Here is a 17244-nt window from a genome sequence, read left to right as displayed (position 1 = left end):
ACTGATAGCCTGGAATGTGTAGTTCAAATGGCAGCTTGTTTATAATATCATTAACCAACCCCCGACCCTCAGAGATATTCCAAAATTTAGGTGGTAGAGTATTAATAATTTTTATAAGATATCCAATCCCCTTAGTGTCATTCACTATAAAATTAGACAATTTTGTGCTTATCATGTCCATAAATCCAACCTTTTCATTGTAAAAATTGTGGTTGCCAGAATTTTCCTCCCCAGCTATCACCAATAACCTATCTACAAGTTTCCTGACATCATCAACCCACACAAATTCTTTAGGCAGGGTGTTGTATTTTTTGATTCCACTGCCTGTCTTGATCTGTGACCATATGGGCTTGATTAAATTGTTGTATTTTGCTCCACTGCTAGACTTGACTCTTTTTTGTGTGGGATCATTGTTCTGGTATAGAGCATCTGATTTTATTAATATTTCTTTGTAATGCTCATAATCTTGATCTGTATAGCTGCCAGGTCTTTTCCTAGTCATCAGTTCCCACAATCCAGGTGTGCCGGAATATTTAACAAACCCACCTTTTTCTCCAAGATGAGATTCTGAATATACAATTACATCATCTCCCATAAATCTTACTCTGAAATTGCCAATTCTATGTATGATGCTACCATCACGCTCTGTGTCGGCATATAAGCCAAAAATCTCATCTTTGTTGTCTTCAGGTGTGCTTAAATATTTTTGAGCAAGAAGACCCAATTCAATAGGATCAAGACTAGCTTCAATTCTTCGAGGAGCAACAGGACTAGGTGTATGAATACTGGAAAGTGGGGTGATTGGATAATCTAATATGTTCCTTGCAGCTACAGGTACAAGCTCTGTGATCAAATTTTGATTTTGCTCTGTAACAGTTTTGATATTTTTACCTAATTCACTAATAGCATCGATAATAGGCTGTTCTGTTTGTTTGTGTTGTTCATAAATTCCTCGGTTCTCTGATTTCCATCCCTTAAATCTTTTTACAAGATAATCTCTTAATTTAAGATCATCAATAATTGGCCTTTTCATGGTTATTTATATATGTTCCAATGTCTAGAAAATTGTTGATTTTATTTCTGTATTTGCCACTATTGGGTTTTCTTGTCATATCAATTGTGACAAACCCATAACTGTTTTGATTCCAGCACCTACTGCAAAACTTGGAAAAATCATTGTAGCTCAAGTCCCCACCTACATATTCATCATGTATGTGTTTGAGGTTGGTATGATCTTGATGAAACACACATATAAAATTGCTGTTGTCTCGGATCAGCTGCTTCGGTATTTTAGAAAAAGTCTGTGCCAGGTAGAAGCAATCAATGTTTTTGTGTCGGCCCTGTGTAAAGAAATTTCTAACCTTGTTTTGATTATCCAGTATAATATCATCAAACACAACAACAGAATTATCGAGACATTCATGGAGTGGCTTAACATCTGATTCAAAAGTGGCAATATCCAATCCATCATATAGCTTCATCAGCTGCTGATATTTTAATTGTTCCAAGCTCTTAGAGAAGACATACAAGTGCCTGTTTTTCCAATCTAACAAGTTGGGTGCCAATAAAAAATTATCCATGATTAGTGTAGTTTTACCACAAGCTGATGGCCCAACAATAAGACATCTAATATTATCAGGCAGCAACTTGCCATTTCTCTTAATCTGCTGTTCAGGTTCTGGCAGCCTCTTTATAACATCCCAGGTGCTCATATTATCACTTTGTCTGCATCGATCCAGATGTGTTCTGGAAGTCCTAGCCATTTGACAAATAACTTGTTGCCTTTTCTGCGGATGATTTTTTCTATGAGATATGTGTCAGGCTGTTTAGTTTTGTTGAGTTCTTCTTCATAGAACCGGCCTTTGAGAATTTCTCCTCGGTGGTGGTCTTTTATTATATATGTGTTAAGGGTCCAGGTTTAATTTGAACCACTGTACATAATTCAGTGCTCCAGTTTCTTGTAAAGCCTCTTTTGGATAAGTGCTTATATTTGCTGATTCTTACTTGATCACCCACCTTGTATTTGGCTTTTCTTGTTGTTGGCTGGTATCTAGGATAATAAACAGTCCTGATCAATTTTTGCTCATCAGATGAAGTTACTTCAGAGGGTTTCATGTTGATTGTGGAATGGACCGAGTTGTTATATTTATGTAGAAGTTCTGGAAGAATATTAATCCATTTATAATTACCTTGAAGTGTAAATTGTTTATACATATGATTTTTTAGGGTTTTGTTGAATCTCTCTACAATTGAGGCTTTGAGATCACTGTAACTCGAGTAATGTTTTATTGACTGGCTTTTAATAAATTGTTGGAACACAGAATTATAAAATTCTTCGCCATTATCTGTTTGCAAATAGCGCGGTGATCTTCCACTCTGATTGATGATTGTCCTGAAGGCTTCTGTAACACATTTTCCAGTCTTTGATTTGAGTGGCACAGCCCAGGCAAATTTTGAAAATGTGTCTATTACAGTGAGTAGATACTTGTAGCCCTTGTTGATTTTGTCTAAGTTTTTCAGCTGTCCACTTGCCATCTCAGTCAAGTCGCTCTGCCATAAATCATCTATGCCTTTTGTGACTACTGGCAGTCTCTTATAATTATGTCTGGCTTGTCTGTGTAATTCATCAACAATAATTTGTCTAGACATAATATGAAAACAAGAATATTGCAACTATGGGGTGTTCAGCAGCTGATACTACAGGATTTTCTAAATATAATTTGTCTCCTATTTGTATATGAAATTCCAGAGAGCCATCATCTTCAGCATAAGATGTTTCTAATGTATTGGGATCTGTAAAATCCTCTAACTCTACACTGGTGATTTTTGCTTTGTTCTCAGCATTTGTTATTGATAAGGTAGGGTAGTGGTGTGCCTGTGGTTGTAGCCAATATTTGATCTTGATTGGTCTAAGTGTGCCCCCAACAAAAAACTGGTAATAAAATTGTGCAGGGGACAGCATATATATTTTGCCACCTGGTGTAAGTGGTGAATCATATTCTTTGTTGGGGATACTGTACAATTCAAGAATTACTGTATGTTTAGGATTCTCGATTATACCAGTTATTTCTTTTTCTGCTGTAAGCAATCTGCTTGTTACAGATTCAAGGTGCTCATTGATCATCATGACCTGGCATGATCTTTATGTCCACAACAAGTTTCTTGTATTGTTGCACAATTTCTTGTAGCTGGGTGGCCAAAACAGACAGAGCATTTGCTTGATTGGATTCCATGGTCCCTAGCTGTTGCTTGATATTAGCTACAATTTGCTGTAAATTTTCAACAACTGCCAATTTTAAATTTTGAGCAGTAAGATCATGGACCTGTCTTCTAATATCAAACAGGGCATGCAGTTCATTAATATGTTGATTAGTTGGTAGAGTGGCCACTGTCTGAGTAAGTTGTTTGATCTCTGTCTGGATATTCTTGATATCTTCTGATTTCAATATGCGATTCACAGCTCTCTTAATATTTTTAAGTTCCTGTGATGTAGGCAGATTTGATACAGTATTCTGCAAAGATTCAAGTGCCAATTTCACATCATTTAATTCAGAAGCATCAACCACACCACGCATAGCATCTTGGAGCAGGGCTATATCTGCCTGAGTAGGTGTTGATTGTTGTAAAATTTCAAGTTTTGTTTGGGTATCATCAATCAAGTGATGAAAATGAGATAGCTCAGATTCAGTGTTGAGGTTTTCAAGCTTTGTGATCTGTTGCTGGACACTGACAAGGGTGTCTACAATACCAGGCAGGCGGGATTCTAGAGATTATTGTACATTTGTCAAATCACTTTGCACTGCTGCTATTGTACCCTCAAGATGGGTTATGGTACTTTGAATTTTTCCAAAATCTTCATATGTTTCAAGTTGCAGCTTAATGTTGGCAACACTCCGAGTTATAGCACTCAAAGCATCAGAAGATGGCAAGTTGTTCATAAAATTTTGAAGTGTCTCAATTTTTTCTTTAACCTCGGCTATGGCATTGTTCAGAGGGTCCAGATTAGGTATCTCCAGTGACTGAATCTGTTCCTTTAGAGTGGAAATCACTAGATCAAAATCTTCTTGTGATTTTATGCTTTTGACAATTGTTTGGAGCTGTGTCTGGACATTATTTATCTGCTCTTCCAATTGTTGTTTCAATTGCTCAGAGTTGGTGGCCTGGGTCTTAAATTTGGCTTGAAGAGCTGCTACAGCTTCTTCTAAACTTTGAAAATTATCCAATGTGGCCAAGTCAGTATATTTTTGAAGCAGCAATTTGAGTTCAGAATCAATTTTAAGAAGAGGGTCCATGCATTGTGATTGCAAATTTGTAATTTCTAGTTGAAGACTGGCATTCAGTGTGGTTTGTAAAGATTGCAAATCACTTCTTAATTTTTTGACTCTGACATCAAGCATCAGAATCTCATCACTGTGATCTTCATGCCTTGTATGGCCAAATATATCATTAGGCATTTTGTTTTAGTGGTTATTTTTTATTGAATATCTAATTCTTAATTCTATAAAAAAAGGTATAAGCTTGTCATAGGATCCAGGGACCTCAATATATAAGCAGTCACCAGCAGAAACAGTATATACAGTGCCAGAAATCATGTTTGAGTGCTTAATTCTATAAATATTTCTCCCTACTGAAATCTTGACATTACCCTCAGGGGTTGTAATAAATTGCAATTGACCACCTACAGGTAATTGGTAATGATTTAAATTATTGTTAAATATGTACAATGTTTTACCTGTTTCATCATCAACATCTGTAAGTATGCTGTTCAGATGAATAATTAACAAAGCACTTAGTTTAGATATCATATCAGAAGAGGGTTGTGGTGTTGGCAGGTCCATAATAGCCTGTTTTTTGAACCCAAATAAGTTCATAGGCATGTTTATTTATTTCAAATCATGCTCTGTAATTGGGCATTGATTGCCATTTTTCAAGACGCAATGACCCCATGGTAGAGTATGTATACCACATGATAAAATGCATCTCTTATCATCATGTGGGTCCAGAGCCACTTTTCTTACAACATTTGTAGTCAACAAGTGATCCACACTCTGAATTCTGCATTCTGATGTTCTGATTGTGCTACATAATTTGAGGCAATTTTTGTAATCTTCAAATTGAAGCTCTTTGTCTACAGACACTCTGCCAATGCCCTTGGCCTTTTTGGCAACAGCGCCACTACATGTTTCAAAACTGTACATCTTGGCCCTTAACCCAGCAAATGCCACAATAACATCACCAAGTGTCTCATCTTTTAACTTGAAAGGCACCTTTTTGTTGTGTTGTTTAATTTTTGAATGTTCAGTGGTATCAAAATATTTAAACAATTCAGGCTGTGCTATATCTTGATAAACATCTTCTGTTTGAATATCAAGAACAAAACTATCTGTGCCCATGTACATCAGTTTTACACGATCCTTATAAAAAGGCTTCAACACATTATAAAACAATTTTAACATGTGTAATTTGGCCAATTCCAATATCACAGCCCCTACATAAATAGGCTTATCAAACTTAATCTTTGTTTTTTCATGTTGAAAAGTGCCATATTTTCATCATAAATTCTTCTGTAATTGAGGTTGGGCTTTGCTATCAATTTTTTGCTCCGGCTGGGGTCAGTAATTAATTTAACATCAGTATATTTTCTGACATTTTCTATTGTTTTGCCATAGACAGAATTGACCAACAATTTAAACAAGGTATTATCAAATTGGCTCATTGCAAATGTTCGAAGCTCTGTGTTTGTATCAATATATGGTTTCAACCATCTTGAGTGCCTGAACCTCAAAACTTTTCCAATTTTGGTCACTTGGACACCATGATTTATTAGGAACTGGAGGTTTTTGTAATATAAGACATAACCCTGTTTTGGCTCTAGAGTCATGATCAATTTATTTTGTTTAGAGCCAGGTGAGCACTCAACCTCAGGAATTGGGGGCAGATCAGAAAATGTGTTGTGTAAATCATCAGGAATTGTCAGATCAACCCCTAAGAACAGGCCATAGTTACTGTCATCAAAATCCTTAAGATCTTCAATATTGAAATCTTCAACCCACTCAAGCCCTGCATATGGCAGTTTTTTCATCATAGCATAACCATAGAGGCTATTGGCATCTACATACAGTATATAATTTGATGGCAGTGCTGGATCATAATCAGGAATATATTTGTTATTTGCTCTGGCATATCTCTGAGAACATTGAACCATGCCTCCTCTTATACATTGTTCCATAAACAGATACATATCTTGATCCTGGATCAGATCCAATTGCATTTTAGTGTTTAAAAACATTGCAGACCATGCTAGGCCCGGACCACTGTAAAAATACATTGGATTCAGCTTATAATTTTGCATGGAAGATTTTCTAAATGCCTGAAGTATATCAGCTAAGAGGGTCACATCAAGTTTTAAATATGCCTTGTGATAATCACCAAATGTCTGGCATTTTAAATTGTTCCACATCAACTGGGCATGGTGATAATCATCATCAGTAATTCCAGATGCTCTGATTTTGCTGTAAAACTCTTGTTGTGGTGGCAGAGAACACTCATCAAATTTAGAAAAATCTGTAACATAATCATAAGGATATACACCCTTCCGCTTAATTAATTTCAGGTCCTGATTTGGAAACAAAGCACATGTGATTTTGAATTGATCATCAGATAATTGAGTGGCCAGTGTAGCCAGGCTAGCAGACAGAATTCTGTATGAATCAAGAAATTTTAAGTGAATAGGAACACAATTAACTTTAATTATTTTGCTAATGGCAATATATTTTTCATTATTTTCAGCTAAAATATTTAAATTCTGCTTGTCAAACCCCTCGTACCTGATCAAATGATAAAAATCATAATTGGATTCACCATGGCAAAATATGGGGACAAATTTTGGTCTCTGGATCTTAATATTACAGCTATTACACAGGGCTATTAAGAATTTACCATCTGTATGAGAATGGTGATGTACCTTGATATTTGTATCTGAAAATTCAGAATCACATACCGGGCATTTTTCTGCATTGTTGAAATCTTTAATCTGTTTCTCTGTTAAAGGCAACATGGGTTTTGATTTTAATAAGATATTAGATGTTATGTCATGGCACTCATTTTCTATTCTATGTGCAAATTCTTTGATGGCATCTGGTCCCATGTATAAATATTCTTTACTAACAACACCATCATGTACAACAACATAATAAAAACTAGAAGGTTCATGTAACTGGTATGGTGTAATTGAAGATTCCTCAGGATCTGGGCTACAGAATGCAAGAGGTTTGAGATTTGATTCAAAATCACAGACTATATATGCTGGGTGTTCCAACAAGGCTTCACATTTTTTGAATTTGGCATTTTCACTTGGATTAGGCATCACCATATGAACAGGTTTATGGTTGCCACAGTATTTCAGATGCTCAATTAACTTGTTTTTAGCAATTTCTGCATTTTTTCACGAACCCCATTTACCATTTTTTGACCATCAAATACAGTTAAACATCTTCGGCATAACTTAAATGTTCTATTAAATTTGTCTAGTTGTGTTCTGACTGAAGCTTCAAGATTTTGTATCAGAGTATAATGGTGTGTATCATCCCCTTCAATTAAGAGCAGATCAATCGGAACAGCAGAATCATCATCAAATGTACTGATTCTGAGAGATGCTATCAAGCAATTGCCACGGCCAGTAGAACAAATAAAAACATTAATAGATAATTGTTTACCATTGATATTCCTGGCCTTTTTTTTTCAAATTTATCAATATTCTGAACAGACATTGGATATTCTAAACTCTCCATTGCTTCATCAAAATCATTTTCATGTTGTTTATAATAACTTATTCGCTCAGGATGCCTTGAAAGTGGATACAAAGCAGCTAAAATACACCACAAAAAGCATTTCTCATCATTATTTTTTATATTAACCACGGCTTGGTTGTTTTCAATATTGGCAGGTAATGGCAAATATGTAGATCCTTGTAATGGGCTGAATTCAGAAATATTAACATAGAGCTTGTGTGGAGATCCGCATAGGCTCCATCCTGATTCTTTTGCAGCAAATTCAGAGTGTTTAATATTCAATTGATCTATCAAACTGCTTATTATTTTGTCTGAATTTGCATTTGAATATACCGGTACAGTTTCTGTTATGTGGGGCTGTGTAAATTTTGTGCCATTTGGCTTCTTATATTGTGTAAACAATTTGAGGGACAGCTTATAAGAGCCATTTTGTGCATTTAGAATTGCCTGCACATCTGGATTTATACTGTTCAAAAAATTCTTAATGTCACATTTTGGCCCTGATACAAACCGGTGATCCCTAAGTTGGCCATTAAAACTGCTATGGATAGGTGGTGCATAGCGTGGCTGCTTTGCTGTTCCAGCATTAACAGGTGTTTCATGCTTCCTTTTCAGACCAGATGTAGATGGTTGTGGGGGCAATGTTGATGACTGTGCAGAACAAGTACCTTTATGTTTATATGTGAAATATTCCAGACTATATTTTCTATGGCATTTAGGGCATATTTTTGTGGGAGTTCTGCATTTGTCGGGATTACAATTCTTTTGGTGCCTGGCCCAATTGGGGCTGGTTATATTCTTATTGCATTGATTACAATATTTTTGATTTGGCATTTTTGTTGTTGTTTATTATATAAGATTTCCTGGGGTCCAAATCAAAACTTTATACTTAATAAAAAATATCAGTTGGGTTCAGTAGTGTGATTTGTGTGTGTGTGTGTGTGTGTGTGTGTGTGTGTGTGTGTTAATATTTTTGGCTTTGGTATTTATATAAAATTTCTTGGGGTTCAAATCAAAACTCTATACTTAATAAACCTATGACAGGTTGTCAAAAATTCTGTATATTAAATCAAATAGATTTGTAATTCAATTTATACAAATCTGCAATATTTTTGTGTTTAAAAACATGAGCAACACTGCAACAACACACCCTTACTCTTCAACAACTCTCACAATACTGGCTGATATGCAATGCAAAATCTCTTTATATAGCCTAAGCACAGACCGCATTGAAAACATCTGAAACAATAAGCCAATCTGAATATAACACATCATCACATTATGTCATAACCAACCAATCAGAAAACAACACATGTCTAATAATTTATTGCATAATATTGGGTAATAATTTGTTGCAAAACATGATGCAATATAAATAAACCAGAAATAGGCCACAAGTGGACCGGAAGTAAATATGTGTGTGTGTGTGTGGGTGTGTATGTGGGTGGGTGTGGGTGTGTATGTGGGTGGCTGTGGGTGAGGGTGGCTTAGTTTTAGGTGTAGCCAAAAAAAATATCAAAGGGGCATATTTTTGACAGGATTATGGACAACAATCTCACATGTGGCTTTTGTAAGTGTAGGCAAATCAATCTGAGGGGGCTCATCATTTCACAGGAAATTCTCGAGGGCATTTTTACAAAAATCTTGGATTAGACAGGGTACCACACTTGAGCAAAAAGCTCATATAGGCATGTTGAGCTAGTTTTAAGTGTAGGCAAATCTGCCTGAGGGGGGTTCATCATTTCTCGTCCTGGTTATAGCATCAATTATACTACTGCCATGATAATCCAAACCTTGGCGCCAGATCAGCAACACGGATGCTGGAAGCTACAAGACATTTAATTCAAAATGGAGGTTTAGTGAACCTTAACGTTTTCAATATAGACGGATCATATGTGTGTCAGTTTTGTTTCAAAAAATTTAGAACAGCTCAATTGCTGTCAAATCACTTTCTGCTGCACAAAGGTATCAAGGGTTTCTGGTGCGAAACATGTAAGAAGAAATTTTGGTCGAAAAAATCTTGGGCAGAGCATAAGTGCGACCGGAGGAGAAAGGATCCCGCATACGAGTGTAAATCATGCCACCAATGGTATACAAGCACCAGTACTCTCAATTCACACGTGAAAGACAGCCACCTCAAAAAGCAGTTCAAATGCTCCACGTGTGGGGAAAATTTTGGTTTTCACTATAAATTAAGGCGCCATATTTCAACGAAACATAAATCTAAACTGGGATGATTTGCATTCACATCCTCACCAACTGCATCCACTACATTCCGAACTACGAGCTTACACTTTTTTCACACTGATGAGTAGATTACTATTTCACATTATGCTCTTCAGTCCAAATATATATATATATATATATATATACCTTTTCTTTAATCATACAATTGAAATTCAATTTAAAACACCGTATAGTCGTTCTCAAGTTTAAACTTGAGTCTACTAAAATGGAAAATGGGCTCTTCTTATTTTTTCCTAAACATATATTACTTTGTTGATGAAGAGTTCTTTGTATTTGTCTACTTTTTAAAATGCAGAATGACAACTTACTCTGCTCCCTTTCCTAGCACCCCTCATCCATGTTTTCACTCTGCGGTTTAACCATTCGAAATATATAAAGATTTTGCTTATATATCAGTGCGGCAAATGCCCTCTCTGCGGGAGCTCTTGATTTCCTTAATGAAAAAGTAGGAGTACCGTGATTATGATATTAGTCGGTAGGGTGTCGAACACAGGTTTCATTCCTTGGTGGAGGACGATTTTAGATGAGAATATTACAGGTAATGCCATTTGCATTAAGCTACTGTGGGGTTCACTCAGTCTGCAATAAATGCATATAATTTTCTGAGAGTGTAATGAAGTTATGAAATTTCAGTTACGAATTAATTTCAATTGACTACATAACATCCCTAGAGATGTAAATAACTAGAAATATATTTATACACAATAAATTCTTCACTTCTTGCTGCAAGCACTGCCACATGATATGAATTCTGTATATGAACACTGAAGCTGAAATTGAATTTGACTATAATGTGTGTAAACAATTTTCTGCATAATAAAATATGTAGTTACAATATGTCACTGCATTAAACGTATGCTGAATGAGTATTTTCATGAAGGAAAAAAAACTGCATTTGTGTAATAATTTTACTGGCACGAATCCGTGGGCCTTGCATTTTTTCTTGCTCTATCAAAACACAGTTAGTTAGTAGAGAATAGGTTTGTCAACCATGTTATCTAATAGCGTGTAAGCATGATGATATGCTCTGTGCATCATTCTTCTATTGTTATTTGTTCTATTATAAATGTTATCTTATTTTTCTACATTCTATTAACATGTCTTTTTTTCTTTGGATCATGATTTTTATACTGATGTAATATCTTTCGAGAGAAAAAAATTATCCTACACAGTTATGATATCTGAAAAATGTAGCATACACATACTTGTAAATATCAAGTGTTTCTTGTATTCTCTGAAAGAAATAAAGTCGATGTCCTTTCCCGGGATGTGATCTCGGGTACCGCAATAAATCAGGTGAGACCGAAATATTCTGGGTACACAAAACGCTACAGCCGTGCCTCCTAGCAATGTGCCGTGACCGGGGTAATACGGGGAAGAACTAAGAATTAGTTCTGTGAAAGGATTGAGGCCCGTAGCCCATGCACGCATCTCAAACGCCCTCTTAACAGTTTCTGATTATTCACCAAGGAAAAACCTTAAATTTTTCATAAAATCACTTTTTTATCATCTCGGAGATAAACGTACCTGCACATCCTTCCTCTGCTTTAAAAACTTATAGTTACTCCCAAAAGAAACAATTCTGGATAAACATTTTCAGACCGGGTGAGATGCCCCACTTTCCGGGTGAGATGCTTCAACTACGAATTTCATAAGAAAATAAACTTATTATAAATGACAAAAATACTCACTTAGTCTTTTCATATTCTAACCTCTCCTTTCATCCCCACCACACTTGTTTGCACAGATTTCCGAATATAGTGCAGGATTCGTGCAAACATATCATGCAAAATATGAGCTTTTTTCCATGGTACGACGGGGGGCTGGAAAGTTCGTGAAATCACTCAGAAGGAATACAGCTGGAACAACCATTTTAATACATTTTTCAAAGTATTCCCCCCGAAGCTCAATACACGTTTCACAACAATGTTTCAACATTTGTAACCCTTTCAAATAGAAGGTTTTGTCCTGCCATACAAAACAGCCCTCCACCTCCTCAACCAGTGCCTCTTCGGACGGAAAATGTGTGCCCTTGAGATGTTTTTTGAGGTTTGGAAAGAGGTGATAGTCGGATGGGGCGATATCAGGGGAATAGGGTAGGTGGGGTACACAGGTAAAGCCCAGATCCGCCAGCAATTGCATGGTTTGATGGGCCTTGTGCGACGGCGCATTGTCCTGAAGAAATTGCACACCACGGCTCACTTTTCCCCGACGTTTTTCCTTCAGAGCCGCCTTCAATTCAATCAAATATTGTGAATAAACAGCAGCACTGATGTTTTCACCCTGTTTAAGATATTTTATGAGGATGACACAGTCCTTATCCCAAAAGACCGATGCCAGAACCTTCCTTGCTGACCTTTGACTTCGGAACTTTTTCGGTCGAGGAGACCCACTGTGGCGCATCTCCATGGGTTGCTTTTTAGTCTGTGGATCATAATGGTGAATACATGTTTCATCTTCAGTCACCAGACAGCGCAAAAAATCATAAGGGTGTTGAAATTTGCGCACGATCTCCCGTGACATCTGCACTCGTGTTCTCTTCTGGTCAGCATTCAGACATTTTGGGTTCCATTTCGCACTGAGCTTCCGCATGTCCAGATACTCTGATATTATGACACCCACACACTCACGCAAAATCCCCAGATACGCAGCAATGGTTTTGGTGGATATGCGCTTATCCTCCATGAACATGTCGTGCACTTTGACAATGTTTTCCCTAGTCACTGCACTTGCAGGCCTGCCAGAGCGGGGTTCATCTTCGGTCTCACCATGTCCAGTCCTAAAACGCCTCACCCATTTGGCTACTGTTGTATATCCTGGGGCATGTTCCCCCAAAGTCTCATGCAAAGTTTTATGGATATCCATGGGGGATTTGTCTTGCAACACGAAAAACTTGATGACACTGCGAAGCTCATTCTTCTCAAATTTCCTTAGGTCCTCCGCCATCTCTTCTTACTGAACGTGAAACAAAAAGAAAACAATGACAAAAGGATCATATGCAGGATAAGAGGTTTACAATATATGCTCTTTCTAATGGCTACAACAATTTGTTTCAATTTTTATTTCTTCTGGGTGATTTCATGAACTTTCCAGCCCCCCCTCGTAGACCAGGGCATTACGGATTTTTTTGTTTACAACCGTTTTTATTGCCTTTCGAATAATATTAGTGATACAAAACCATACTAAAAATATCTGTAATATCTACTACATTCTCACAGTATCATATGAGCCAGAAGTTAATTACTCAATTTATAAATTGTTAGCATTGCAGTTGATCAGTTTTGCCTCGAAATCATGGGTAAAACGGATCACTAACGGAGCAGTAAGGATTAGTAATAATAATAATAATAATAATAATAATAATAATAATATCGTCTTTATTGAGAGGGCGTGTTTCGGCCTCGCGGGCCGTTCTTACAACAAACCCTTAAAAAAAAACATATTACAATTGACACTTTAACACGTCTTGAAAATCATTGTTGCAGTAGAAAGAGTAAAAATAAGAAATAAAAATGAAACATTCATACCTATAATGTAAAACAATTAATGTACCGAAGGTACAGACTTAAATCTAAAACCACAATTAGAATAGAATTATTACAGCTAATACTACAAAAAACCAATACCTCATTCCTATTCATTACAGAAAAGACAAATCCAGACACTATTGTTTGGACAGTAGATGCTTCTTTAGATTTAATTTGTGAGTTCCAGGGTGGAGCTCCCCTGAGGTCAGTGGTGGGGGGAGGCCATTCCATTCTTTTATTGCGGTGACTATGAAAGAGTTTCCATAGAATGTTGTTCTGTGTACAGGAATCGTGAATTGGGTTTTTTGACGAAGATTAATTTGTTTTCCTCTCTTCCTGTACGGAGCAATTTTATCATATAAATATCTTGGTTCCTTATTGTACAGGATCCTGTACAATAACGACAATGCCAAAAATGTTCTCCTATTCTTCACGTTTAACCAATTAAGTTCCTGTAAGTACGGGGAAATATGCTCTCTTCTTTTGACATTCAGTATAAATCTTATGCAACTGTTTTGAAGTTTTTGTAGCTTGTGATTTAGGGCACTATTGATATTCATAAATACGGGAGAAGCATAATCAATTGTTGGCATTATTATTATAAGTATAATAAGATGACAAGACAATAGAATATCATAGTGAAGCAAGTGCTACATAAAGTTGTGGAACCTAACATATTATGTCACACACAAATAGTTTTCTCTCAGCAGCATTTTCAAAACGCTCGAGATACCATTTACTGCAGAACTGACACTCCGTCTCAGTCATCGTATGAAATGTAACAAACTCTGCAAGAATTGCTAGTAACCTTGTCTAAACTACACTATTCTTATGTCCTGCCTTTTGAAACATCCTGCATTGTACTTGATTTTTGAAAGTAGATATCATTATTGTGCTTTGTTTTCTGTCATTGGGGTAATATTGTGGAAGTGCTGTGCAATGTTGTACTCTGGTTGACATGGCTTTCTGTAGTAATTGCAGTAATAATAGTCGAAGTTTTTCTTCTTTATGATCGCCGCTTTTTCAACTTCAACTTGGTGTAGGCTGTTGATTAGATGAGGCGTTTCTAGCCAAGATGTCAACCTGCTTGTCAGATGCTACTACAACTAATGTTGCATCTGTATTGTTACCACTAGCATGTTGAAATCGTCGAGTTAGAAGACATACTGTTAATAAACGTTACGTTAAATGCACTAAAGAATGGAGATCCGTTTTATACCATATTTAGTGATCCGTAATGCCCTGATTTGCTTGTTTTCGAAATATGTCAAATTAAGTAAGAACTAGTTGAGTTAACCAAATCAAATACTAATACAACACAATGACACATTTAACATTTTGATATGTGAAGTGATGGAACACTTACACCAGTACATTCTATAGTGAAACGTTACTAAATGTAGTGGAACTCTTACAATTCCTACTTCTTTCTCACAGCCATCATCAAAATGCTTTCTTTAGTCCCGACAATCTTATATTGATCCGTAATATCCTGGTCTACCCTACAAACTTTACTTTCATTTTGTTGAGTTGTAATTTTCACAGTTTTTGATGCAATTGTTGTCTTCTTCATTGGAGTTTCTGTCGTCGCTGGCATCATCACTTGGACGTTGAATAGGTTCTTCAAAAGTTTGAAAGAAAGAAAAAAATCAGAGTTTGCGTTAATTTTTATGTTTTGCTTATTTTACGTCACTTTCCTCCCACTATTAAATACTCACCGCCAAAAAGATGATTGGTAATCATATGAAATTGTTGAAGGGAGCCTTACAGTACGAACAGACCGGGACTCGAAACCAGAACCTTAGGTGATGAAATCGTGAGTCGAGGCACTAGGCAACCGAGGCAGCTGTTAGATTTAAAAGTCATATGTTAATAATATCGTTACGAATAAGTAATTCTCTCAAATATTTTTATATGTGTTTTAAGAAAAGAAGAACACTAAACTACACACATGTTTGACACATTCGGAGTGGCAACTCTCCCAAAACCAAGATGTAGCATCTCTCCTTTTTGTACGGAAGAGATGCTCTAGTAGCAATATACCCATCGCTAACAAAGATGACCGTCATTGCACAACAAGTAAAAAGGCAACACCCATTAATGTGTTCCTTTTGATGGGAAAGCAATACAGATCCAATCACACAAATCCCGTGCATAAGTATAATTGTATGTCTTATAACAAATTAGAACAAAGCAGATAATCCCTTAAATGAACTTTCAAGACTTAAATTAATTACTTCAACAGAACGTAACTTCCATTTTAGCTTCATTTGGCTCAGACCGACGTCATGAACTTTACTATAGAACGCTCTAGTGACTACCGTGGAAACCATAGTAACTGGGAACATCTCTCCTGGCGGGGCATATCATCCGAAATTCTCTTACATTTAATATTCTTAATTGAAAAACTGAAAAAAAATCTCTTACATTTTAAAGGTTCAGAGTGAATCAAATTTTCGGTAAGATAAACTGTTATGAATATTATAGCTCTATTACATTGGTGCAAAGAAGAAAAGTGAATATTGAATTTTATCAACGGGTATGATTAGATAATTGAAATGCATGTTAAAATTTCACAAACAATATATAGTTCTGTAACCTTTCCAGGTCAGGTGGAAACCAGAGCCAACCTGCAGGAAGGAAAGAACAAAAAAAGTCTACAGCACAAAAGACGTTCAAACAGCAGCTACCTACAAGGGAAATATATCCAGAAAATTGGAAAATTGTAGGATCTCATTCATACAAATGTAAATTCTGCAAGAAAATTTTATCTGGGTTGAGAGAATTTAGAAAACATTTCTTCACAAACCATAACTTTAGTAAGCACACATGCATTCGTTGTTCAAAAAGATTCTTCAATAGCTTGGAATTGGGAAGACATGTATGCCACAAATGTAAAATTTGTAATCAAGTATACAGATCAAAGGAAGGTTTTAAGATGCACAAGAAAAAACACATAAGAAATTAAACAAAATTTCGAGAACATAATTGGAAATTTGTGACACATCTGATTAACCCTGGAACCCTAAAACGGGTCACCAGTAACCCCAAGAAGAAAATAATCTCCATGTAATTTCAGAGCTATTCGTTTTTGAACATTGGACCATTGTGTATTCCTCCGCCAGTATTTGTACTCTCGTATGTTCGGGTCATTGTGTCAGTTGATTCCAATCGTTCACGTCAGTAAGACCTGTTTATATAACAGTTGCATTCTTGAGGTAATAAAAAAACCCATGTTAGGGTTAAGGGTGTTTTTTTTTTCAACCATCTCCAAAGTTTCGTCTTCAATAATGTCTAAGAGACTCTTATCCATTTTGCAAGAAACTGTGAATGTGATTGATAGATAGAAAAACGTAAACGAGGTGTGTAAACTGCGGTACACCAGTTTGCAGTGAGCACCGCCATGACATTTGTGAAAACTGTACACCGACTTTTCAATATATTATATATTATATTATATTATATTATAAAGGGTGATTCAAAACGCCCGCCGGTTTGGAATCGCTCGGCATGTTGTTGTTACGTGGTTGGCCACAATGGTGTGTAGTAAGTTGTATTCTGTGAACCTTGCGATTTAAATAAAACATTGGTTGAGAATTTCTCGCCAAATTGTTGTCAACTGTGCACCATCACAATTCAGTCTGTGTGTGAAAGTGGAACGCTTCGCAACGGAGCAACGT

General features: G+C 36.3%; 1 protein-coding gene across 1 annotated transcript in view; it reads left to right on the top strand.

Annotated features, from left to right (window-relative positions):
- The window catches only part of LOC146003088 (uncharacterized), a 131445-nt gene extending 114456 nt beyond the window's left edge, over nucleotides 1–16989 (top strand). The window contains exon 5 of the mRNA XM_083141259.1: nucleotides 16172–16989. Within this exon, the coding sequence (XP_082997385.1) occupies nucleotides 16172–16532 (361 nt within the window). The 3' untranslated portion in view covers nucleotides 16533–16989. The remainder of the gene's footprint in view (nucleotides 1–16171) is intronic.
- The last annotated feature ends 255 nt before the right edge of the window (nucleotides 16990–17244 follow it).

Source organism: Lepisma saccharinum, chromosome 19 (genome assembly GCF_977018435.1).
Source record: "Lepisma saccharinum chromosome 19, izLepSacc3.1, whole genome shotgun sequence".
Lineage (NCBI taxonomy): Eukaryota > Metazoa > Arthropoda > Insecta > Zygentoma > Lepismatidae > Lepisma > Lepisma saccharinum.
Note: the sequence above shows the minus strand (reverse complement) of the source record. Positions and strands in the feature narration are given on the sequence as shown.